General features: G+C 50.4%; 1 protein-coding gene across 4 annotated transcripts in view; it reads left to right on the top strand.

Moving 5' to 3' along the window:
• Positions 1 to 1197: 1197 nt before the first annotated feature.
• KCNAB1 (potassium voltage-gated channel subfamily A regulatory beta subunit 1) overlaps positions 1198 to 26452 on the top strand; it is a 71747-nt gene continuing 46492 nt past the window's right edge. The window contains exon 1 of one of the 4 annotated variants that reach the window (XM_052804287.1): positions 1198 to 2433. In XM_052804287.1, the coding sequence (XP_052660247.1) occupies positions 2162 to 2433 (272 nt within the window). In that variant the 5' untranslated portion in view covers positions 1198 to 2161. Of the gene's footprint in view, positions 2434 to 5469; positions 5791 to 10103; positions 10145 to 23213; positions 24212 to 26452 lie in introns of those variants that run through there. The other 3 variants (XM_052804288.1, XM_052804290.1, XM_052804289.1) reach the window with 3 other exon arrangements.

Below are 26452 nucleotides of genomic sequence, written 5' to 3'. Positions count from 1 at the left end.
ATTGTCAGCATCTGCTTTTAATTTAGTTTACTTTTAAGGTGACTGATACCTTTTAAGGTCTTTGGGAAGGGTGTTTCATGTTTTATAAACATGGAAGACATATAAAAGGCATATTGTGCTTGTTCAAAGTGTTTAAGAACTTTATTTTCCTTTTGTTAGCCAACTTCCAAGTGAAAGAACTTGAAGAATCGTTTAAGGCTTGAGACTACCTATCTGTAAAATAAGTATGTATTACTTCAGCTGCTCAGGGTTGATTTAAAGGCTTCTGGAGTTGCTGGAAAGCTTTTCCTTTTTGGGAAGTGCTAGAAAGCTTAATGACAAATGAGGTAACATTTTAGAACAGGCACAGAACAAGGATTTGTTAATAGCTCAAATTTTGAGTCATTTTTCTAGAGTTTCGTAAAATTTCCAGGGAACGTTTTAGTGCCATCTCTGCTAAATAGCTTGGATAACACTGGTTTCTGTGGAAGGTAAATTTTATAGGACTTCTTCCCAAAAGGAAGGAACTGCTTTCTTAAAAAGCACCTAAAAGGGGCTTTTTCTTTCTCTCTTTTTTTTTTTTTTTTTTTTTTTTTTACTGCGGCACATCCTGAAACACAGCGAGCCGTCAGAGTGCTGTCGCTGCGAGCAGGACGATCCCCACGCCGGGCTCCCCGGGGCGAGCATGGCCAGCGGACCTTACCCGGGACCATGTCCAGCTCGGGAAGCCCCCGAAAGCTGGGGGGGGGACCCGGCGGAGGCTGGAGGGACCCGGGTCCAGGAGGGGTGGCGAGAGCCGGGCTGGTCCCGGCTGGCCCAGAGGGGACCCAGCAGCAGCCTGGAAAATGCCTGGAGGGGAGGTGGGAAGGTGGGGGATCCAAACTGGCCTGGGAAGTGGCAGGTGGTAATAAGGCAGGGGACACCGGCCACAGCTTGGGAGCTTCGGGATGGACCTTGGGAAAAGGTTTTTCAGCAGAGGGTGGTGCGGCGTGGGAAGAGGCTGCCCGAAGGGCCGGGGGAGACTCCAGCCTTGGGGGTCGGCGAGGCTCAGGTGGGAAAACTCACGTAGGGCTGGTGCCAGACCTGCTCCGAGCGGGAGGTTGGGCCAGAGACCCCCCGAGCTCCTTTTCCCTGATTCCGTGAAGCTCTTCATCCAGCCCCCTGATCCCTCTGCAGCTGCTCGCAGGTTGCCTTTCCCTGTGAGAGACACACGTCCTTCTGCGCAGGGCACGGGTGGGTGATTACTCTTCTTCTCAATGTTTTCAATGCAATGGCTTTAAAATCCTGCTTGTCTTTAGAGGGCTTTTTTCCTCTTTGCCTGCCTCTCTCTCCAAACAAGGGTATGTTTGTGCTCCTAAAGTGGCTGCTGTGATTAGTGCTGTAATCTTCGCATCAGCTTTTACATTTCAAACCAGAGAGGGAAATTAATTCAATTCTACTATCCGCTCCTTTCATACATTTTCTCCAAACACCATTTGCTCAGCAAGCAAGTGAATCGGGAAAAGTCATAACTTTGCTCTCATCTTAAGGGTGATCAAATCCCTGAATTTCTACAAATCCTGTGGAGAATAGAAGTTCCTGCCAGACGGGGCGACCCGAGGAGCTGGAGCACTGCATTTGGGAGGAGGAGGAGGAGGAGGCACGGACCGGCCGGCTCAGCTCTAACTCGGCCGTGTTGGTGAAGACACTGATGCTCCGAGGCCGCATCCAGCAGGAACCGCGCTGCAGTTTGCTCGTGCGAGTCCACGTGGCTGTGGGTTTGCCGTCGAGGGGAGCACACGCGTGACTTCACCTACGCCGGCTGGAGCCCTCCAACGTTTACAGCTTTAGTGAGCTGGACCTTTTTTTCCCCGCTGCTCTCCATCTAAATACTTTGTTTTGTACAAGTCCAGTTGAGGTGCGCTGCTTTGCATGTGTTTATATGTTGTTTTTTAAGAACTGTCCTCCTTATTCGTTGCAAAACGAAGCCCGCTGGCAAGCGGGAAGCTGCTACAGATGTTTCCATGAGAAGGTTGCAGCTCTTCTTTCTGGTTAAGCTCCGCAGACACGTATCTAATTACAGCTTTGTGGCCGGCATGAGGTTATAGAGGGAGGAAAGTGCGTGCTGAAAATCAGTTTAAATGATTTGAGGGCAGTGACTTAGTGCCCGGGTGTGCTGCTCCGCACCGAGACAGGACGCAAAATGCTGGCGGCGCGCACAGGGACCGTGGGGAATAAGAATGCCGAGGAAACCCTGAAGCTGAGGAAGCAGTCGGTGCTTTCCCTGGGGAGCAGGGAGAGAGCCCTGAAGAGCTCCTCGGAAAGCGGGAAGGAGGGACGAGCCCGGCCCAGCCAGCCGCAGCAGCGTGCCCGGCGGCTGGCTCTGCTGCGGGAGCTGGAGATGAACTGGTACCTGCGGGTCTGCGAGCTCTCCCACGAGTACACCATCGCCTACACCACCGGGATGCCCCACAGGTAGGTACCCCGCTGGCTGTGCCGGCGGCAGCAGTTTGCAGCCTAGGAAACGATGGTGGTGGTGATGATGATGGGAATAATAATAATAGAAAGCTTTGGGGCTTTACGAGTCTGACTTTTCTGATTATTTAGGGTTTTTTTTTCCTCCACCGTGATGGATGTGTGTTACAGAGCTGGAAATTCTGCAAACTTGTTTCTTAGTTTTCCTTAACTTCTTCGGCACAAACTGCCTGTGGTTATTCAGCCTTATTTCTCATGAGCTGTTTTGTCCAAGTGGCTGTAATTTAGTTGAAAAGTTGCTGCTGTTGAGCAGGGATTGCGTGGGGGACAGGAGAAAATGGCAGGACAGCCTTTGCTGGGTGATGCTGGCCCCAGGTCCCCGTCTCCCCCTTCCCTCCCTGGACTGGGGCAGCGGCAGCAGCGAACAAGCCACTCGGGAGGGGAAACCGGCAGCTGCTGAATTTCTAATTCCATCGATCTTAAATGTCGCAGCCTCCAGAATCTGATCTTACTCCTTTAAAAAGAATATAAGGGGATCTTGGTATTAGTGGAAATTAGACGTGCGACACTCTAATCTCCTGTACTGAGTAAGACCCTTAATGAAATAGGAACCTAAAGATGAATTGCCTGGTGTTGCCGTCTCAGTCCCGCTGTCCCCAAACAGCAGCACCGTGGGGAGAGGGTGGCCTTGCTCGCTCATGGCTGTTTCGGGGTCTGGCAGAGGAACGATGCGGGTTTCATTCACCTCGAGGGACAGGGCTGCTGCCAAAGGGGGTTTCAGCGTTTTGCCCAGCAATACACAAAAGCGTCAGTAACAGTGGGGATTTCAGCCCAGAAGTCGGGTGAAATCTTCCCTAATCCCGGACAGAGGGGGATGCCTGAAGTGCCGGGCACAAACCAAGATCTCGCAGACATGCTGAGATTAGAAATTAATAAACATGTCAATAGAATAAAAATCAGAAACAGGATAACTGAAAAGAAAACAAGATAAAACTATGAGAGATGGAGCAAGTAGGGATTAAGTGCAGAAATGAGTGGGGCTGCAGACTAAAACTGAGCAATTCCTCAGGCACAGTGCTCATCGGCCACACCAGCCCGCGGTCGGGTACCTGTGGTCTTAAACGGCGCTATAAAAGCGAAGCACTGGGGAATAACTTTTGGGAGAACCACGTTTCTAATGATGCTGATCCATACAAGCCCCTAAAGCTCCAAACCCGTGAAACTCTTATGTCTAAAAACTTCAGGAGAGCTTGTGGAGATACTTCTTTGCCATCGGTTCACCTTGCATTATAGATGGGGAAAGAGCTGGATCTGACAGGAGGTAAAACAAAAGGCAGCTGCACCAGAGATCACAGCTACAGCCTTCGGTGTTACACCCCTGGGAGGAAAAAACGCGGTTCCTACGAGGGAGGTATGGCTGCAGTCACGCATCCCTCCATTGAGTGTACTCGCGCTGCGAAGAGTAGAGCCCGAAAGCACCGCCTGCACCCCACCGTTGGTGGTTGGGGTCCGTCAGCACCATGAGAACAGGATCCCCCGTCTTCGGGCAGCCGTGTGTCAGGGTACCACGGGGCTGGGGGGGCCCTGGGGTGACAGGGCAGGACCCCTCCCACCGCCCCAGCCTGGGAGATCGGGGATGCTGAGGTCCATTAGTGCCCTCAGGGCCCTGATACAAGAGTTGCGGAGAAAGAATAACCGGGTAATCCAAATGTCCATGCCAAACTCCCCCCTGTGACATTGAATTATAATCTTTTAAAATATGTTCTGGGTTTGGGATCAGTCTTTGTTTATCTGTTTTGAAAGATTTAAGGATTAGTTGAGTTCATGATACATCCATCACTTGATTATTTAACTTATTTTTCCGATGTATTTGGGATTGAAATGACAGTCAGAAAATGGGCTGAGTTTTTACAATAGAAGAGCCTCAGAAATCTGCCTCCATGCTGTGTATCACACATTGTCATGATTTGTTTGCTGTGGGCTGGCGTTGGCTAGAAAAGGTTACTGTGGTCCTCCTGGACATTATCTTGACCGGAGGGCACTGGATGCCCTTGTCACTGGCTTTGGTGATGCAGCAAAACCTGTGCTGTTTCTCCCATCACCCCTCAGGGATGAAGACCCTGAGAACCAGAAACTTTTTGTTCGCTATTTAGCAGTGGTGAAATAACTGGTTGTTGGCTTGGTACGTTTATTTCTAGGCACAGTGTTCAGACGTGTACCTGTGTCCTCACCTGCTGCCCCGTGCCGAGAGGCAGACGGTTCTCTGGAGCTGAAGGTTTTGTAGCGGCCGGTGGCATCTCGGGGGCTTTGCCAGCTCCCCCCCCGCAGCCCCTCTCCATCCGTGCACGGGTCCTGTGGGAGCACGCAGCCTCCTGAAAGCTGGTGCTTGTTCCCTGCCCTGGTTCCGATGCCCATAGCTCATTCCTTTCTCAAGCATTTCCCTTCTCTGTTTGGTTTTAGGTTATTTTTTTCTTCTTGGTGTTTGACTGCTCTGTAGCCTTTGTTTTCTTATTAATTGTCAAAGTCCCAGGAGGCTGCAGATACTGGGGAAATTTACAGACCAGGTAACCTGAGCTGTGAGAGTTCACAACGGACTATGAGAAAAGAAAATATTTTAATCACTTGCATAAGAGATGCTTGCAGTATTCATCTCTCCAGCCCAAGGCCTGAAATAAACCCTGTGAGAATATTTGTTTTACGTTTATTGGCCTTGGACTGAATCCCAAACAAATATTTCTCGTTATCTAAATATAAGACCTGGGAAACAGGGTCAGTGCTCTATTCCCACTGGCAGTCCTTATCCCTTGCAGTACTTGACCATTATAGGTTTCAGCAGATGAACAAGGTTGCTGATCTTGGCCAGAATCCATCCTGGGCATCTATTAAAATCAGCCAATTGCAATAATATAAAGAATGGCTGGGAGAAAAATACGGCTCCATAGTCCTGTGGTCCTCTTGGGCAACACAACCCAGCTCACACGGTCTTGTACTGGTGGGAGTGTGGTGGCACTGGGCTCTCCTCTCAGCAGACTGTAGGGTGGGAGTTCCCGAGGACCCCACGCTCGGGCAGCTGCTGGGCATTGAGGGTCTCTCTTCGCAGCTCCGCGTGTGGACCATGCATTTGTACAAGCCCTCCTGCGCCGATATCCCACCCCACAAGCCGAGCTTGCAGAAGCCGAGCGAAGCCCTCCTGAAAGGTAAAAAGCAAGCCGCGGTTCCCAGAGCCTGCCCTCCCGCCGCGGGCTGGCCGGGAAAGCTGAGCCGAGCCGCCGAGCTGAAGCAGCTGGAGAAATTCCTGCACCTGCATGGGCTGTCGCTGCAAGAGACCGTCCAAGCCAAGACGGGAATGAAGTACAGGTAATTCTGCATGTCCCGTGCTGGGGTACTCGGTGGCTGTCCGTTCGGCAGCAAACAGCTAAAACGACGGGAAACCTGACTGAGCAACCTGTGCGCACCTTCAGGCAGGCTTACAAAATCTGATGACGTTGTCTGGTTTTGTAGCTTTTCTTCTCTAAGTGTTCTGAGCACTGTAAGAATTAGCATGACTTTGAGCAGTGGTAAATGCATGTGACCTAGTCTCTGAAAACTCTGAATTTGATTTTTCTCTTCTAACGCTAGTTGGTTGTGTCCATCTACTGAACTGCCGCTTTCAAATTTGGGTAGAAGTGTTTACTCTTTCCGATGTTTTAATGAAAACTCATTTATTGATGTGCATTAAAAGGATAACGGCTGAACAGCGAAAGAGAACACATGGAGAATAGAGGTGTAATGTGATGTCTGTCCCCGCTCTGCTATAAAACTGGAGAAAATGGACTGAAAGCCTGAGAACCAAAGTCTGGCTGGGTTCAGGCTGCAAAATACGTGGCTTGTGTGTTAGAAAGAGCATCCAAGGGAGAGGACCTCATCCACCCTGGGAGCTGGGATAGCCTGGGGAAAGAGGGTGTAGCCTGAGGGACGCAGGTGAAAAAGACATCACTGTACTTAGTCTATCGGTTGTCATTTTGTTTAGTTTCAAAAGAGGTTCATTTTAACAGGCTGACATCCCATATGGAAAGTAGATATATTCTCTGTGATTCTACTAGGAAAAAAAAAAATTCTTCAAAACGTTTGCTTTCCCAAGAGATTGACTTTTGCCCATGGCCTGTCTGAGCTTAAAATTGAAATAAGACATCACGTTTACTATTTTTATGGAAACAGCACAGTTGTGTCACGGCTTTAGCTGCTGGCTGGGGAAATTTTTCGTTGTTTGGAGACACTGTGCAGGGAGGAATGAGTGTGTGAAAGAAATGCTTTGGAGCCAGCATCAGAAGAAAGGGCAAAGGGCTTTTTACCTCTGCTCTGCCGGCGCTGGCTGGGAATCCTTGGAGCAAGTTGGGGTTATCAATGGGGAGCCGATGTAAATAAGTAGAGAACCGAGCCCACAGTGTTTGAGTGATGAAAAGGGAAAACGTCCAAAGGCAATGGAACGGCATCCCAGGGATGCCATGCTTCGAGCGGAGTTATGATAGAAGTAATCCCTGGTGTCACTCTGGGTTAGCAGGAGCGATGCTGTCCCCGAGCGAGATACTCTGATTAACTGTTTTTTTTCAGATCTGGAAGCTTGCCTCCTTTCTAATGAGAAATTCTTTTGCTCCCCTTCTGATGATCCTAATCCCATGTGGCAGTTGTGTTAGAAACGATCGGTGTTAGTACACACATGAAAATACTAATTTATCTTATTTCTCTGCTAATTCTGCACTTTCTATGGTGTTGGTCCACTCCAGAAATAGTTTAACACTTACTGTGCCCTCGCTGAGAAGCACAAGTAATGTTGTAGTCACACAGTGTTCCCATAAAAGAGTTATCATCCAGTGTCTTAAGTTTCCTCCACAGGAGATTATCCTGCAAACCACCCTGAGGTACAGGCACCTGCCTGGCACTGAACCTGGATGCTGCCGAGTCAAAAATGCGTTGGTCAAATCTCAACAGCAATGTTCATCTCTACTTGCTGCTGCACAGAAAACATGCCCAGCATGGAGGAGAAAACCTGCAAAGAGGCTGGGGGGAAAACTTCTGTGGGGATGGGTATGCAATCCCCAAACCTGCTGGAGAGTGACTTTTTAAGCCACAGAAAAATGTAATTAATGAGATAGTCTGGGACTGTCTTGTGCTCCAGGGGTAGCCGGTGTTGGCTCTGAGGCTTTACCCAGTGCCGAGGGCTGTGGTTGTCACTCAGCTTTAGTGCAGACTCTGTGCAAATAGCTTCGTACACCTCTCTGTTTCTCAGCTTATAAAATGGAGTGGTCTTCATTCATCAGAGCCTTTAGTCATGGTAAAATAAAGCATACGCTTAATTTCTGTTGAAGCTGATGGATTCAAGCATATGCTTAACTTTAAGTACGTGCATTTTTCATAGTTGACAGAAACAGCTATAACATCTTGTGTTTCGCATGTACGCAGGAGAAAGCAGAGTTCTGCAGGAGAGGCGGCTGTGCAGAGGGCTCTGCTGTGGGGCGGGAGGCATTTTCCAGCAGTCATCACTTGCTACTTTCTATAGGTTTTTTGCTCTTCTAGCTTTAGAAGTACAGGCGCTCTTCTAGTCTTACTGAGCTTGAACATTTTCTTTTCCAGGATGGCTTGTTTTGCCTTCCAGACATTTCTACAGACGTCCATAGGTCCAGTCTAAAGACAGCACAATAAAGAAGCCTTTTTTATTAAGAGCTATTTAATTACGTGTGGAAAGTAATGAATTGTTAACAACAAACACTTACTAAATACTCATAAGCTGGTTTATTTATAGGATGATTAGTTCTTTCTCCTTTCATTGCTTTAGCAAATACAGCTTAGTTCAGCCTATTACTGAATAACTGAAAGTGCAGCAGTGCATGAGCTTAGTTTGTTTCTGATGACAATAGTATTTCTCTCAGATGAAACACCATTTGCAAAGCCAATTTGGTGTCTTATTATCCAACGGATTCCTTGCATCCAACAGCCATTGCACGGCTTCCTACCATACACACTTGGCTGGGGTTGGAGCTCTTAAAGACCAAACTACGCGGGCTGGGTCTGTCCTCACGGCTGGGAAGCCGTGACTATAAAACTTCTCAATGTTCTGCTCGTGCATGGTTAAAATAGTGTCTCTGTGCTCCGGCAGCTGCAGTTTGAGAGCCCGGAGGTGAAATGTTATATGTATATGTCTGCAAAAGCACCCAGGCAACTTTTGCAAAACACGCTGTTGGCAAACGTTATATGTGGAAAGTATTTATGGAGGTCGTGGTCTTCCGAGGCACTGCTGGATTAACCCATGCAGCAGACTTTGGAGCTGGGGGTATAGTTTTCTATTCGTATTTTATCTATTTTATATTTAGTTGAGGTGTTGTTCGGGGAGGGTGAATTCTTCCCGCAGCACACAAGCCCCTGGCAAACTCGCTTGGTTTGGAGCGAGGCCCCCCCCAGGCTGTCCTGCAGGAAACCTTCAGGAGTTCCTGCGTCCTGAGAAAGCGCTGGGATGCTCTGCCCAGTTTATGTTGCTTTCATTGGTTAAACTAATTAAAAACTTGAAATTTAGGGCTGTCATGCTGAAGCTCTGGTACGAAGACTGGCCAGCAGGTAGACCTTTGCAGGATGGGCTGCTTTTTCTTTTCTTTTCTGATTGCAATGGGAAATGTCACTATCGCAGAGCGAGCGCTCAGCCGGTGCAGCAAGGAGCTGGGCATGGTGACTGCGGGGAGGAGAGGGCACCTGCACATCGTCAGAGACAAACTGATGGTGAAACTAGCTCTCGCTCAGTTTTTTGTTTTACCCTGAATCACGTGTGGTCTCGTTTGATGCGTGAGGAGGAGGAGGCGGCTCGTGCTGGTGCACGGCGGGCAGAGGTGCTGGTGATAAAAATAGTGCTGCGACCAGATAGCCGATATCTCTTAATTGTGAAAAATGAAAGTACTTACTGTGGCTAAATACTGCAAGAGGAAAGACCAGAGAGCTCTAGGGACAAACTGATGGCAAAAGGGCTGTGATTTGTATGGCTAATTTCGTATGTGTCTTGCGTTGGTACAAGTCAGTGTCAGGAAAAGCAATAAGGGAGTGAAATATGCAGTCTGCAGCGCCAGAACGAATGTCGTTCTTCAACTACATCATTACTTACTTTCTAAGTATTACTAGAGATCAAACACGCTAAATTTACTAGAAAGGCTCTCCAGTTTGGTAACCTTGCCAAGACAATTATGGCACTTGGGTAACAGGATCAAATCCTGAAATAGCAAAAAGCTTTTGGTGAGTACCAGGATTTTGTGGTGACCACTGAAGGCACTGACCAGCATGGGCAAAAAGATAAAATACTCTTGCGGAAGAACTATTGCTGAAAAGTCTGCCCCCCCATCCCTGAGTTATGTAGACAAAAAGGCAAACATCATTTTAGAAAATGTAACATGCCTAACAGTAAAATACTGGGTTTTTAATAAATTTCTGGGAGCTGACATTTCAAATCCTGCAGTCAGTGCTGGCCATCCCATTTCAAATGGATACAGTAAGCTGGGCTATAGAAGGTAGAGGGCTCTGAGTGATGGGATTGTCCCTGCACCTGGTGATTAAACAGGCTTTTAGCTTAGGAAAAAGATGATTGACAAGGATTACAGCAGATGTGTTTAAAATCAGGAACAGCCTGTAGCAAGTAACTCACTGTCTCCCATAACGCAGGAACTGGGGGAATGCAAATGGAATTTCTGGACAACAGGTTTAAAACAGAGGAAACGTTTTCCCTGCATCTTGTAGTGAAGTTGGGGAACTCACCGTCATGGGATGTTTTGGATGCTGAAAGTATGAGCATGGTCAGAATGTTACTAGGTATCAGGCAAGGCTATCAAAGGCTACTGAATACCAAGGGGTGGATTTAACCTCTAGCACAGCAAATTTTTAAACGGCAGAAAGCCGAGATGATATACCGGGAAAGGCATTACTGCATTTTCGTTCAGTTCCTTTATAATCTCTTCTCAGGACCCGCTCCTGGGCATTGTCTGGGCTGTGTGGCTGGTCCGCAGGGATGCTTTGCTCTGTGCCGGTACGGCTGTGCTTACACCGTGCGTTAGGAGACGGGTCAATGTGCAGGGGGTGAGCAGACGGATCGCACTCCTCAGCCCTTATCCCTTCTTCTGGGGTCATCTTTATACCCCTACAGGCCTACCACAGAAGAGGGGAATTTGGGAATGATCACTTTGCCATAGCTGCTTTTCCAGGCTCCCTTGGTCAGGCTCATTTCATGCATCGAAGCTTTAAAATATCTAAGCTTTAGATGGCAAAATATATGAGAGCACTTGATGTGGTCCTATAATCCTGCACTGTAATCCTGTCCTAATCTGCTCAATTCAGAGCACAGTTGCATTATATTTATTGGGATATAGCTTACAGCCTTAATGTCTTCCCTATTTCCTGTGCAGATTGATCTATAGAGCTGCATCCAGCTGTGCCTGTTTTTTAATAGCCAGTGTAATTTTTTGTAAGGTTTTTTTGGTTTTTCTTTTTTAGTCTGTTCAAACTATATGGCCTGCTATCTAGTGCAAGGATGATGGAAGATACTCCCATGTCTATCCTTTTTCCAAATGATTTTAGTTTCCACTTGCTCCTTGTTTTTTGTGATATTTTTGTAGGGTTCTTGCCCGTACCATACACGAACAGGGGACGACAGGATGGAAACGAGACGTGCGCGGGTGAGGATGTGGACAGGGCATCCACATGTGTGTACGGTGTTTGTAGCGTGATATTTCCTCCCTGAAGTAAGAAATCCCATGTTACTCCTTCGGAAGAATGGTACATGCAGCGTGAGCCCCATCTCCCCGGCTGGATTTCAGCAGGAGGAGCTCTTTAGCTGCTCCTACGATGCTGGCTCCTCGATCCCGCTGCTTTCTGGTTGCTGTCGTCGCCAGCGATAAACACGTATGTGTGCGTGCCTGCACACACGTGTATGCACATGCATGTGCACGCACGCTTCCTTTTGCAGTATAAGGTCCTCAACGACAGTGACAAAGCCGTGTAAAAGCTCAGATCCACCCCGCCGGTATTTCCAGGGTTACTCACACATTTGGGTAGGAAGCTCCCCATGCCATAGGTGGAAGACAAAGCAAATTTTGTCCTCCTAGTTCACCACCCCGGCAATAAATCCCAGCTAACCCTTAGCTGCGTGCAGAGCAGCAGCTCCCGCCAGTGCCCAGCAGGAATTTGCACGCTTGCTACTGCTTTTCACGCACCTTCTGCTCCTGTCAAACTCCAGCTTGAAAGCCTGCCCTGCCAGATGCTGAATAAATCACCAGCTCCGTGGGCAGGGTGCTGCCTGCTGAGCCTGCTCTCTGCTCCCTGCCATGGCATCGGCGGTGCAGAGTGTATCCAGCATCTCTCCAGGGAGCTGACTGGAAAGTTTGGGATATTTATGGGTATATTTATATACAGGTTTGAAGTCTGCACTCTGTGTGCCTGCCCTGGGATGAAACTCGGTCTGTGTGGTCTTGGTTAAAACAGATTTTATCTGAGACTCTTTGGGCTGACTTTGGGATCTGCTGAGATTGGGACCTCGCCATACGTCGCACTGACACAAACTGCTGAACGGTGGATCGAGGGGGGGTTGAGTTTAGGAAAATCCCAGCTAAACCTCCTCTAGCAGTTGTCAGGGTTGCCGGTTTGTTTCAAAGCTCCATCCTTGAGGAAATGATCATAAACCCAGGCTCTGGCAAGGCTTTGAAGGGGTTGGCTTCAATGCCAGGCTGAGAGCGGGTCTTGGTATCGCCGACCGTGGGGTGTGCTCCGGCAATGCTGACTCGGCGCTTGGCATCGCAGATGGCCACAGTTCAGGTGGAACAAAAATGGATTTTGATCTTCAATACAAATCCAATATTGATGCAGTAGCAGCTCTTTTGCTTTGCTTAATTGAAATAAATAACCAAATGCGATGGCAGCTGCTCTTCCAACATCTTTCTCCCTCCCTGCAGTTATGCCTCCTGCCCCTACGCCCATCTCTTCCACTGCGCGTCTCCCAGTATGAGCAGAAAATGCCCCTTTTCAGCCCCAGCAGCACAGGTCTAGGGCCTGGTCTGTGCTCAGAGAATTCTCTTGGTTTTCTCTCTTGGTTATATATCCTACTTTGTACACTAATGATTATTAATAGTGAGTTTTCATTGCATTTAGAATTTGCAGGGCTTGCAAGCTTGGGGTAATGCAAAGAAGAAACTTTCCTGGAAATGGGGTACTTTGTCCGGTCTAGCAGATTCCAAAGGCAAAACATTTAGGATAAAAAGTGCCCTTCTGAGACCTAGGGATATCAGGAAGAATTTGGCAGAATCAAAGAGTAAGTGTCTGAGAGGAGGTGAAGCTGCAACGTGTTTCCAATCAAGCTTGATTTTAACAGAGAGCTGTCGGGCGCAGGGGACCCCTCATCATCGGATTGCGGTTTCCTCCTCTTCCTCAGAATTACTCCAACATCAGGCAACAGTTGCCAGGTCAGGGAAGCGGATGGAGATTTCGGTTACGATGGAAGCCAGCCCTGGAGGAGGGAATACCGCTGTGGGGCTGCCCCACGGCACGGCCCCAGCCTGCGGCCGCTTCCCGGGACCGACGACAGTAAATAATGCGGGAGTAACAAATCTAACACGGGGCAGAGCTGGAGCGCGGGACGGGGGATCTCCTGGGGATTCTGCTCTCGGTACTTCTAGATATATTTTCTAGTGCTGTCTGCTATGAAATACTCGGTGTAACTACAGTATTTGAGGATGCTGCTTCAGTCAATGCCTGTCCCCTCCTCTGGGCAGTCTGTCAACGCTGGTGCAAGTACGAATGGGTTAGGCACGCTCAGCGAGCGATGGAGCTCAGCAGGGCAAGTCTTTGCACGGGTCTTTGAATCAGAAGTTGCTTTATTTACAGTTTAAGCAAGCCAAAATGATCAACCGAAATGTATTTTTCTTATTATTCTGTGTTTTCCCACCCTTCTACTTCTGCATCTTGCCATCAAGCAGAGGTCCCCGTGGATGCGCGAGTGGGACGGCAGGCAGCCGGGCTCCCTCCGGCTCTGCTCTGTGCCGCTGCCCGGGGAGGCTGGCTTGAAAGGCAGCTTTTTCCGTGGCTAAACTGCCTGCCGCAGACCTGCTACTGCCTGATAAGCTTTTTTTTTCCCCTTGTTTTCAGTGTTTATTTTCATAGTTGCTTGGCTTCATCCCTGTGCCAGAAAGACTCTAGAAGACAGCCCAGCGTTTCCGTAATTCCAGTAGCACGGTTGCTATTTTTTCCTGGGATGTTTGTGAAGTACACGGGGGTCCTTGGTGTGTCCAAATAGGCACAGTGAGGCTGGCGGGGGGAGCTGCCTACCCCCCCTGTCCAGCCACAGGCCAGGTAAGCAGATCCCCCTGCCAGCCCTCGGCTGCCCATCCCAGCTGGAGTGGGGAAATGCACATTTTTCACTGCAGAAAGAGACACCCCATAGATTGAAAGAGTAATTATTCTTTTCCCCTGAGGACCTAATGAATGGTTATGCATTTGGCTATAAGTAACGATCCTCTTGCAAATCCTTTTGTTAATTAAATGGGCAACATTCCAGTATGAAAGTGCTTGTTCAATACCATTTGGGATGTGCTCTGAGACCCGGGACTACTTGCCTGGCCAGCACTGGCCCTGGGCAGTACAGCAGATCCTTGGCTTGGAAGTTCTTGGCAGTGCTTGAAGATCACCTGAAGACTTGACGGTGCCTTGCATTTAATTTACTAAAATGACATTATGCCGTTCTGAGGTACGTCATGCTCCTGCCTCACGTGCAAAAAAAAAAATTAAAAAAATTAAGAAGTCTTCGCAGAGCGCTCTGGAATTGAAAAGAGCAATATTTTTCCCCTTAATCCAAAGGGTGTGTGGGGAAAATTAGGGAGCTAAAGAGTTCCCGCAGTCCCTGGCTTTTGCCTGGCAGCAGCATGCTCTACCTGCACCCCAGGGCAAACACAAAACAGTCCCGAAGCCTGCTCCGGCAAGACCTCCTGGTGGGAAAAGTCACCCTGTTCAGATAAAAAGCAGATTCCAGAAGTCCTGAAATGATGATTTTTTTAACTAGCAGTGTAGACTAGTAACTAAGTCGCGGAGGAAGTGCTGATGCAATGGTTTTTGCTGTATCACTTTCCCTGAAGAGGAGCCTGGCAGTGTGAAAAGGCAATGATAAAATTAATTGGACTGAAGATTGTTTCTTAGTAATCTGCTGCATTTCAGCAAATGATATTGTTCTAGGTGATGTGATAATTCTCCTCGGTGATGAATTCCAGCAGATGCCTCTCATTATTTTGGGAGTGCTGGTCAACGTGAGCAGTTTTCTCTCCAATGCAGGGAACGAGGTCTTGTGCCAGTTTCGCTGGATGTAGCTGATGGGATTCTCACCCTGTGCCACTCACTTTAATAATGAGAAATGTTGTTGCAGTTGAAAGAGAGAATCTCAGGAGAAGAATTAAAAATCTTTTTAAAAAAATACTGTTTGGGAAGGTGATATTTTAATAGTACTTATATAAACCAATGCTGAACAATAAGGTAATTGCTGATGGAGATACTCGGCTTTCATTTCGTTTGCTCACAAAAGAGTGCCGGTCCCCTTGCTGGCCGGAGAAAGATGCAGCTCAAGTGAAAGCTGAGGTTTCCTGGGTGAGTGGGACGTTTGCCGAAGGGGTATCCATTGGAAGAAAGTTTTGCAAACAATGCAGTCTGCTGTAGCTCATCTTTATTCTGACCCTCTGCCAGCTCATCTCAAAGAATCAGAAGTTATTGCACGATAATTAGCCATCCATCTGCTATAGCAGGTCCTGGAAAAGGGCAGAATGAAGTTGTGTATTATTCAGCATCCAAGACCGAGACCTTAGCAACATATTTCTTCACATAAGTTAATTTAGAGTTTTAAGCTGTTGAAAGTAATGCTTGGGTGATATTTGACGTGTATGGATAACAGAGTAATATACATAATTGCCTAAAATCTACTATTCAACAAGCACCGCCAAGTTGGAAGAACATAGCTTGGGCCGAGCTTCATTTGGAACACATTTATCAATCAGGTTATGCAAAACACCTGGCAAAAATCTGCATTTTCTGTATGCACAGTCTAGAATATGAGTATGGCAAACCAGAAACCCACTTGTTTGCCACAAGCTGCCAACCTCAGTGCGTGTCTCTGACTCTTCACCTTCCTTTAACTATTTTATATTTTTATGGTGGAAAAACCGGTTGTGGTTGGAAATGTTTAGTTGTTATTTAACCCCTTCTGCAGGGAGGCTGATGTGCGGCTGGCAGCCGCGGGCTGTGCGCGGGGCTGGCGCTGGGGCCGACATCGCTTCCCTCGGTGCCCGTGGACCAGGCTCTGCCCCGGGTGTGCGGGGCTGGGTACCGCTTCCCTCAAAACCCCCTGAAGTACAACAGAAGTGAGAAAAGCGTTCAGCAGCCTGCGGCCGTGTGCCGTCTGGTGTCACTGAGCCTGGCACGGCAACCCCGAATGCCTGGGGATATCACGGGGCTCCCCGGGATCCTGCTGCTGCCGGGGATGCTCCTCTCCTCTGGGCCTGGGATGGATTGCTCTGTAACTGGGATACCCATGTCAGGGGATCCAGCCTTGCCTGGCAGGGGAAAAAACCTCAAGAAAACCTCTTGTACTGTGCAATAGAGCTTCAGCACCTCTAAGTGTTTTAATCATGTTCAGTCCTGTTTAATGTATTGCAATATATTAAAATAATGGTCATTTCTGGAGCCTGTCTTGCAAGCCACTGGCTTTCAGTCAGCTGAGAAATGAAATAGATGACATGGAAAAATTAAATTACCTGGTTTGGAGAGGGGGTAGAGCAGCTAATAGGGTGATAGGCAATATGCTGGTGGATGTTTTCTATGCACAAGGATAAGTGAGTGATTAATTGAATTGGACACCCGATGAGTTACATCCTCTTTGTGAGACACGGAAAGCTCTGGGTCTCAGTTTCAGTATTGATTCTTTCACATTATATTAAGCAACAATTTATTTAATATTACACAGAGCTGGCTAACTATTGCAAAGCTCTTTGGTAGTGGGTGGCTCCCTCAGTCGGCTCTCGGTGGGGGTCCCGGCGCCTGGTCCAGCCGATGAGCATCCATGGGGATACCCGTGGAGATCGAAAATTAGATGGGAGTTTGTTCATGAGTTCCTTGTGGGTGGATCTCTATATGATGTACAGATTGCACGCATCATGTAGAAATGCATGCAAAGGAAAAAAAAAAAAAGAGGGCTCTGAAACCGGGTCGGTTTAGGAAGTTGGAACAGGGGAATTTTCTCCTTTGGTGCTGCTTATTTTGAAACCTCCTTTTCTGCAGGGTGACCCGGTGCAGCCGCGGCGAGGCCGTAGCCGAGGGTTTCTGCTCTGGGGGTTCAGCTCCTGCTCGGGCAGAGCCGAAACCCTCGTCAGCGCTGCCCGCAGGGAAGCCATCCCACACGTTTGTTACCCTGCTCGCATCTGGCTCAATTCTAATTAGAATTAAGCAAAGCTAGTGTATTTTTCATGCCAGTTTTGATTCGTTTATCGTTTCATCACATCCTGAAGGATCTGTAACACGAACGTGAGGACTATCCCTGCAGAAGAATGGGGCTCCATTTGCCCACGCTGTTACGCTCCTGGTTTTGGCCCCTTTGGGAGCTCGGAGCCCTCGGAGCCCGGCCAGAGGTTGTGAGGCCAGAGCCGATAACAGATCTCGTGTGCTATCAGAGGCAGACCAGGCTGGGTGCTGCAGCCAGCCTGGCTGAAAACCTGCCAGAAAGATGTGTTTTAACTAAAAAACATTTAATGGGAATTTTGATCAGTCTTCCTCAAGTGCAATTACCAATGCAAATTAAGGTTTTCATGTGAAACCAGTGAAAATAGGATGACTGTTTGCTAGATAAGCGCAGTGCTTTTGTTCTGCAGCTCATTTCCTTGCCAAGCTTCCAGCGTTGTTATCAAAAAGAAACATTCCTCGTGGGTTTAGATACACCCAAAAGAGCTACAAATAGCTGCGGGGTTCGTTGCTGCTGCTTCAGACAGGACCACTCCTCAGCTGAGCTTGTGAGCATCCCGCTGCGGCAGGGCCTCGGCTGTTAATTGAAATTAATACCACGGAAGCCCTTTTGGGAGATGCATCCTAACGCCAGCTCGCTCCTAGGCTCTTCTCCCTGCTCTCCTGGGTGGCAGCGCTCGTTATCTCGCCAGTGTCCATATCAGCCCAATTTACGGAGATGTAACGGGACTGCGGCAATCATAAGTAATTAGACCAGCAGGAAACCTGTTTTCAAACAGCTATTGAGATGGAGTGAAATGGCTGAGTGATGCGCATGGGCTGTATTTATAAACAGAGCTTTTATGGCCCAGTGAAATTTTTATTGGGACATAACACAGAATTTCCCTGAGCGCATCCTGCTGCAGAAGAATCATCTTGTGGAAGTCTGAAAATCAAGGATTTGTGACAGTATATTAAGATAGTTCTCATGAAGGCCAGTCTTGGAGACTACCGCCTCAAACATCTGCACTGGATTTTGGAAAGGCAGCTGTGGACAGACTCTGGTTGCAGTAGCGAGGTCTGGTCTGTTCGACAAAATAAAAAAGGGCTTTTTTTAGGTGGAAAAGCTCCAAAGGCAGAACTCTGCATTCCCCAGGCCCCGCTTTGGGAGCGGGATCCTGCCATCACAGCACTGCCGGCTGCATTTTTAGTGCTTCCATGCAGCTTTCTGAAGTTTGGCTGATCCAGCTACATTGCATGCAAAGTCCCGCTGAGCACCTGTCAAAATGTCCCACGTGGTGAAAACTCTATCATGAATGCTGAAATCACATTTTTAATGTGCCTCTAGGCTGGAAGCAGTGACTTTTCTGTCCTGCTGCACCTCACCGGTCCCCAGTGCTGCTCCGGCCGTGGATGCGGAGGGCAGGTCCCCTCGCCATAGGGAGCAGAGGAAAAGCTGCAGGGCGATGCAGCGGCCGGTGCTTGGGGGCTGTGCTGCGTTTTTACACCTAGGAGCCAGGTTAGGTGCTGGTTTTGCTGGTGTGCAGAGTACTGGTGGGGTCTCCTCTGCAGATGCCCGGCTGAGGTCCCGTAAGGCATCCCAGGGAGCTGCTCTCAGCCTGGCCCAGATGGCTGCCGGCGGGGAGAGGTTGTGTCTGCGGCACCGGGGAAAAGGGTTCAGACTTTGCATTTAATATTGCATGTAACTATGCAGTGGTGATGCAACGCTATTTGCACTGCCGTAGCGAGCAATGATAACCGTAAACTTCTGTTTATGCGTAGCGTTGCGGCGGTATCAGGAACAAAAGCTGTTTTGTTGTCCCGCAGCACCTCGGGGAGCATCCGCGGGGCTGGTGGGGACGTCGAAATGCACTGGCCTAAGGGGTGCCCTGGAAGAGACGGGGCTCAGGGAACCAGAAAACCCCAGTGGGAAGAGCACACGGCTTTTCTGTGCTGTGGACTAAATGGCCTTTACCTGCCAGGAGCCGCCATCTGTAACTCTGCCCTGGGGTCAGCACAAGCCTCAGCCGAGGGGTACGGGCACGCAGCCCCCGGCAGGCAGGCGTGGGGCTGCTCGGGACCCCAGGGCTCCTCCAGATTCCCATCCCAGGCACCTCGGTCAGCAGCACCCGCTGTCCCCAGCTCACAGGAGGTCCCCAACGCCCGGCAGGGACTTGGCAAAGTCCCCCCACCAGCCCTGCGAGAGGCTTGCGGCTGCACAAGTGTAACCTGGTGTGAGCGGCCGGTGCTCTCAAGTGCACTGGAAAGTATCGTTAACCATTCCCCCCTCCACTATACGATATATATGCAGACACAACTTAAACAAAAAATAGCTAAACTGAAAATAATTGTATGCATTGCTAAAAAAGGAAGCTTCTAGCAAAGAAACTTTGCAGAGGGGCTCGTCTGACATTGGTGCTGACGGGTGCTGCGTTCACTGCTGTATTAAGGTGCTGGCTTCTCTTGCTGTTGAAGAATTTCAGTTAAAGAGCTTAAACTGGCTGAGGTGGCATCATTATTGGTGACCTGGATTGCTGGTTAGCATGCAGGGATGTGGGTTTATGTAACTGGCTGCATGTGGTTGGTGTCCAGCTCTCCTCTGTATCGCAACCTGCAGCCAAACACCACGGCGTGTCTTCCACGGCACGTAAACCTCCAACTGAAATAAGGTGAAAACGTACCCTAATGATGTTGCGGTTCATTGAGAATATCCCAGGGTCGCTGCCCTGCTCGCGGCCCCCACATGTCCCTGCAGATGTGCCAATCCCTGTGCATTTTCTTTTCTAAAAGACACTGAAAGGTCTTACGTGGTAAAGCATGAACAGTGCAGGGATGGAGGCAGAGGCGATCTGCTCTACCTTTTACCCCATGCTCACCAGCCGATGTATCCTCATTGCCCGTGCGGTGCGTATTGTTTAATTAACATATGTGGCTATTGCAATACAGCCTGCTGCTGAGGTCTGAGCACAAGAAAGGCATGAAATTAAGACCTGCCATCTTAAAAGATTGACAGAGCCTGCCAGAATTTATATGCAGCGTATTGGTATTACCGAAAATACAGGTTTAGCTGGCAATCAGCTTAAATTTAATGAAATGAGTAAGATGCTAATTGATATTTGGCCAGTGGAATGCTCTGCTTTGGTAGAACGGCACAGCAGAGTAATTAGTGTAAATAGCCTATGACTGCAGCCACCAAGAAGCAAAGTCTCAAGCCAGACTTGGCATAACATTTCAAAGTTGCTTCACTAAAAGGTGAAACTTAAAAAGAAAGAAGCAAGCGGTATGTTCAGCTCGAGCCGTGCCAGGGGGCCGGGTCTGCATCAGCTTGAAATGTTTCGCCCAACCCAGATGGAAGGACCTCATTTTTATTTTTATATTTTGGGCCGCAGAAGCATCTTTTTCCTGCTCGTTCCAGCAAGAGCCGTGCTGCTGCCCGGCCCCGGGGAGCGGAGAGCCCCTGTCCCCCCGGCTCGGCCGGCGCTGCCAGCGGGGAGCACCGCGGCAGGGCTTGGCCATCACCCGCTCCGCTGCACGGCCCCAGCTCCCCTCGGTGCCTCTGCAGGGACCACACCTGCTCTGAATAAAGTATTTTTTCCTTTTTGGAGGTTTCCATTCTGCTCGCCGCAGCGATGCTCGTCGTCCCACCCCTGGAAGGTCCCGGGCAAAGGAACAGACTGTCCAGGGCATTGAAATGTGTATTTGTGTAGGAGCGAAATACCTCCTGGCTTCTACGCTTGCCTAGAGCATCCTGCTCGTCTGTGTTTGGCTCTTGTCTTTAGTTTGACCCCAGGATGGATGCAGCAGCTCCTGGGGTGCGGGCTAACGGGGATCACAGGAAAGGCAAAGCCAGCGTGGTCGCGAGCATCTGTGTTAAAGCAGATTTGCTTGATGAAGCATTTTGAGCAAGTTGTTTAATAAGCGATTGTCATCTTCCTCAGGGGGGAAATGCATATGTACGTCTTGGCAAATAGCTGCATCTCTAGCGGTTTGGTGGCACTGAAGTGACACGGAGAGCTGGCCAGAGGCTCGTGGCTGAGCCTGAGCTATCACCGTACCCCAGCACCGTCCTCCGCCGAGGCTGTCGCATACCTCTTGTTTTATAAGCTCAGGATTTTCATGATACAAAATTATGTTATTCTAACGTTTTAGTCTAGAAGTGATTATCTCGTTCAGCAAATGAAATAAATCCCATATTTAAATACATATTTCTTTGGCAGAGACTGTAACCTCCGAAGCTAAGCAGCTTGAGTTAATATGCTCTGCGGGATGTGCCAGCGCAGAACGTGACTGTCCCTTTCTGTCCTCTCCCTGGCCCTCCCCTGGCACCCGAGGGCATGGGCAGCCGTGGCAGCAGGAACAGTGACCAGGACCTGGGTGGCAGTGACCTGGGCACGTCCCCAGGACCAAGTCTCACCATTCGGCAGTGCCGGCAGAGCCAGCTGCTGGCTGCAACGGGAACTCTCCAGATGCGTATAGAACAAGACGTGAAAATACATCTTGAAATATCTGTGCCCAGCAAGAGGATGCTGTATGTCAGTCTTGCTTTGGGCTCTGAAATGCAAAGCTGGGCTCCAAAAGCCGAGTGGGTGCTTAGTCTGCGTTGGGCTGGGGTACCCTGTGGGTACCACCACCAACGCTCCAGCCGCATCCCCCGGTCCCATGGAGACACGGAGGATGTCCTGGACGAGGCCACACCATGGGGCACCTTGGTGTCAGCGACCCTGTGGCTTGTGCCCTGAGGTGACACACTCTTTTCTGGGTATTTAACAGCATTTATTTGTGATCTGTAATGCTAACTCACTGATTAGATGCCTGGAAACTCTCAAAGCTAAATCTTGTGTCTGAGACGGAGCCTTGCGGTGGTTACTTCAGCTAGTTGCTACTTAGCTTTCTGACTTCCACCCCACAGATCAGCCCTGCCCTCCCTCCCTCTAAACCCACGCCAAGGGGTCTGTCTGCCCCAAACCCGTGCCTGAGGGCGAGTCCAAGGGGGCTGCTCAGGGCTGGGAGTTTGCGGGTCTGCTGTAGGATTAACTGTTAATCACCTTTTGGAGAACATCATAAAGTAACTTTCTTTACTCTGATATATTGCTTTCCATCCTTGAAGAAACGTGCCGTATAAGCGTTAACGAGCCATTAGATAAACGCACTGCAAAGACATCGTCAGAAGCTATTCACCGTGTCACCTGGGCTGGTGGGTGGCCTTGGCTGGCTGCCAGCTGCCCACCCAGCCGCTCTCGCATTCCCCTCCCCAGCAGGATGGGGGGAGGGAGAAAACGGTGGCGTGCCCCCGCTGCGAGGGAGGAAATCAAAGGTTCGTCATCCTGAGTTCAAAACGGGTCCTCATCGCCACACCGGCACCTCCAGCTTCTTTCTTCTTGCCACCGCTCCCACTCCACCTTTGCGTGCCTTGAGCAGGAGGGAGGCTGGCAGGTCACCGGAGAGCCCAGGGGGGGTTCTCCAGCCTCGGAGCTGCTCACACCCCAACAGGACAGGGTCCTGGGCAGCCTGGGCAATGGGACAGGGTCCTGGGCAGCCTGGGCAACGAGCAGGAGGTGGGCGAGAGGACCTCTGGAGTTGCCCCCCACCCTCACCCCAGCCCTCCTGGGAGTCTGAGGGCAGATTTTGGAGTGGGCTGTGGGGAACCCCTGTGGACCATTTCCCACTGGCCTGCGCAGGGCTGGGGAAGGGACGGCGGGTGACCGCAGCCCCAGCCCTCGCCCACCCACCCGCTCTGCGCTGCCACCCATGCGTACCCCGTGGGCACCCTCTCTCGTGGGTCTGTGCCCGTCCTCCCCCAGCTGGGTGGCAGTGACGGGCAGGGGTCCTGGGGGTCACTCCAAACCACCCCCATCCCCGCCTCGCCCTCCCACCGCTCCGGCGAGCACCTCGCCAGCCATGGGGTCCCGGGGCTGCCCCTGCCCTCGGCACCCAAATCCAGCGCCCTGGGAGAGGCGGCACGGGGCGGTGGGCACCGCCGAGCTGCCAGCTCGGAGCCGGGCTCCCTGCTCCGACTGCAGCCCCGGCTGCAGCAAGGGATGGGGATGGTTTGCTTCAAAGACTTTACGCTGCGGCTTACTCGGCTGGCGATGCTGGGGGGGGGGGGGAGAAGGGATTAACCCCGGCACTGCTGCGAGCGTGGGTCTGCGGGCAGCGGCTCCGGGTGCCAGAAACATGGGATTAACGTGTTAACTCACTGGCATATTGTAGCAGAGCGATTTTTTCTCCCCCTCCCCCCTCTTTTTTTTTGGTCATAATTAGCCCATTTTAGCATCAAATTGTTCCCCGCTATAAGAGATCCTCTCCTTGCTCAGCGATGCCGGCAGCTATTTTTATGGGAGGCATCTGCCTGAAGCGGCTGCCTTCCCTCTGAGCACAAAGGAGGCCCGTTCCCCTGCTTCCCGCAGGCTCCTGACGGGGCGATCCCCATCCCGATCCCGGGAACCGCTGCGGAGCCGTGGCCGCGCCGCCGCCCCCCCCACTCCCGCTGCCCTCGGGTGGGCTGCGATGGGTGGGATGTAGCGGGCTGCTGCATCTGGGCAAAGGCGAACCGATGGATGTCGGTGGTCCTTAGAGACTGGCTGGCGAGCCGATGGTTCTTCAGCCGGCAAGGCTGCCTGTTCAGCAGATCGTGGTCCAGCGGGTGCTGGAGCCAGCGCTTGCAGCATGCCTGCATTGATTTAAAACCGGCAACCAGAAGCAAGCCTGCATCAAGACAGAGCGGCGGCTGCTGCTGGCGGTTCATCATGAAGGAACGGCTTGATGTCTCTGAAAGCACCTGACTGGATGGATGCTTTTGTCTGAGCAGCGGCAAATATCGCAAGGGGAGAGCTGAGAGCGAGCTGAAACCTGCTCTTGCCATTGCTTTGTCGAGTTCGGGGCTGCTCTCCTCCCGGCATCGCAGGGACGCAGCCCGGCTCTCCCGGAGACCCCCGCTGCCTCGGCTGCTCCCGTGAGTTCAAGGTCGGCGGGTTTCCTCGTCGGCGTTTGGGACCCAGCCCCGCGCCGCTGGGCAGCCCGCAGCCCGCGTCGGGGCGGCCGGGGGCTCTGGCCGCGACCCGGAGGGTGACTAGAGGTGTACCGAGGGCGCGATGCAAGTGTCCATTGCCTGCACGGAGCACAACTTGAAGAGTCGAAATGGTGAAGACAGGCTCATCAGCAAGCAGAACACCACTACCCCGAACGTAGTGAATGCAGCCCGGGCAAAATTTCGGACAGTGGCTATTATTGCTCGCAGTTTGGGGACATTTACCCCTCAGCACCACATTTCGTTAAAAGAATCCACCGCAAAGCAAACGGGCATGAAATATAGGTATGGTCACAGTATCGTTCTTTGTTCCGTTGCAGTGTAATAGCTCTTTACTTTGCCTCTAAAGAATTGCCTGCCTGGATGCATCTGATTTTGCAGAGGAGCTCTCGACTAAGGTTATTAATAGATTTTTTAAACTTGTGCATAACTGAATAGCATTTGGGTGTTAATGTTCATGCAGGCATATGTGTTTGCGATTTTATACAAAAACCACTTGCTTGGGTAGATTATATGCAACGTTGTGAATTTACGACAGTGGTGTTAAGATGGTTTCTATTAAGTGCTCAATATAACTTATATTGGTACTAATGAGCAGAAAAATCAATTAGCAAAGCATGCTTGAGGCTGGACAGGGAAAGTTCATTTGCAGCGTGTCGTATGGAGCGAAAAGAAGCGTCTGCCTTGGGTACCATTTCATCATGGTGATCGCTTACTGACTTTTCACCTGGTTCACTTAGTGAAGATGAGATCAAAGCCAATTCCGGGTGAAATGCAGAAAAAAAAATCACGGGCATGCTTACAAACTGCCTCATGCATCTGACAGATTTTTTATTCCTCCTAACCCAGGCAGGAAAAATAATCAACGGCTGTAACTTCAGCCTGAAGTGCTTGGTGTGGGCAGCCGATAAGCTTCTCTGTCATGCCGAACGAGGAGGATTTCTATGACTTTGGCGGTCGGCTTTTGCCTGTTCAGGATGTCCCTTTCAGCAGCGTGGGGCGAGGATGCAGTTTTGCGTGGTTTTACGGTCCTTGGGACTGGTGCAAAGCCAGGCTGGTTTAGCACCATTACCCAAAATTCAAGTGTGCGTGCAGCTCAGCGCAGGGCTTGGTTTAGGCAATCCTGTAGTTCTGAAAATTTCGATATTAACTCTTCAGGAACCGCATAGATGGGACGTATGGGAGCAGAGTGAATGGGATGCTCAGATGTAATTTGCTGTGAGTTGCTTGAACGGTTGATAAATCACACGGAGGCTTTGCCCAAGTGGAAGCCTGGCCTTGCTGGCGGCTTCTCCCTGCCGCTCAGCTGTGACCAACTTTTAGCAGGAGCGTTGCACGCTCCGGCACGGTGTCGGCAGCAGAAGAGGTCCGGGCGATGCTCCCGCCGCGAGGGCAGAAATGCCGATTAATATCTCCCGGAGGCAGGTCCCAGCCAGACGGGGTGCTGGGGGCTGGCGGGGCAGGATCAGTGCTCCGGGGGGGTGTTCTGGGAGGGCGGCAGTCCTGGCTCCCGGGTGCTGCGGGCAGGGCGGTATTTGGGGGATGGCAGCGGGTCCAGCCCCAAGAGAGGCAACTCTCAAAATCGGTATAACTTGTCCTTTCAGCAGATGCCCACAGACTGCCGGCGGAGTAGGGGCCGGTGGAGCGGTGCCCCCCGGGAGCTCCCTGTGAGCCCTCTCCCCTCCTGCAGCCCTGTCCCAGCCGTTGCAGCTCCCTGCCTCAGTTTCCCCCGTAAGCACATCTGTGGGAGACGTGTCTTTGATCATGTCATTCCGAGACATGATCTGTTACCAAGTCATGGCTTCTGCTCGTTAGGTTTACGGACACCGTGTACTAATTGTCAGCAGTTCTCTCTGCTGATTTCCCGCGGGCTCCCGGCGCTATCAGTGTACCGACACGCCGGGTAATTGCAATTCTTTGCTGCCCACATGACACCAACGCTCCTGCAGCCTCCAAAGTTGGGCCTTTAAATCCTCTCTGGCTTATTTCTAGATAAGGTTTCAATACCGAGGGCTGAATTCTCCCGCTGGTGTTCCGCACAGCCCTGATGGCTCCCCCGGCTTTGGCTGCCCGAGACCTGGGGAATTGCATCAAGAATAGCATCTCGTTGGTGACAAGCCTGATGTTTTATCTTTATGACTAATCCCTGTTTCTGCTCCCAAATCTCTCCGTATCTAGAGCTGATTTCTTCCCCAAGAGGAGAAGCAAAGGGGAATTTGGAGGAAGAGCTGACTAAACCTCCAGGCTCAGCTGCGATGCTGCTGAATTGAGATAACCTTTAGTTAGGAAAGACGCCTACCAACAGCGATGGGGCTGATATTTCATGTTCATCTCTGGGGTTGGTTCCTCAGTCCGAGGGAAATCCGGCACCCGGAGAAGCCAAGGGCTTTTCCCAACGGCTGCAACAATAATCCTGTAAAGCCCTCAGCTCCCTTACATTTGAAGCTGAAGTCCTTCCCAATTCATTTTCTGCTTGAATTTTGTCCCTGACGCTAAGCTATACAGCGTGTGCCGCTTAAAACTATG

Source organism: Harpia harpyja, chromosome 12, assembly GCF_026419915.1.
Source record: "Harpia harpyja isolate bHarHar1 chromosome 12, bHarHar1 primary haplotype, whole genome shotgun sequence".
Lineage (NCBI taxonomy): Eukaryota > Metazoa > Chordata > Aves > Accipitriformes > Accipitridae > Harpia > Harpia harpyja.
This window is presented reverse-complemented; position numbering and strand designations above follow the sequence as displayed.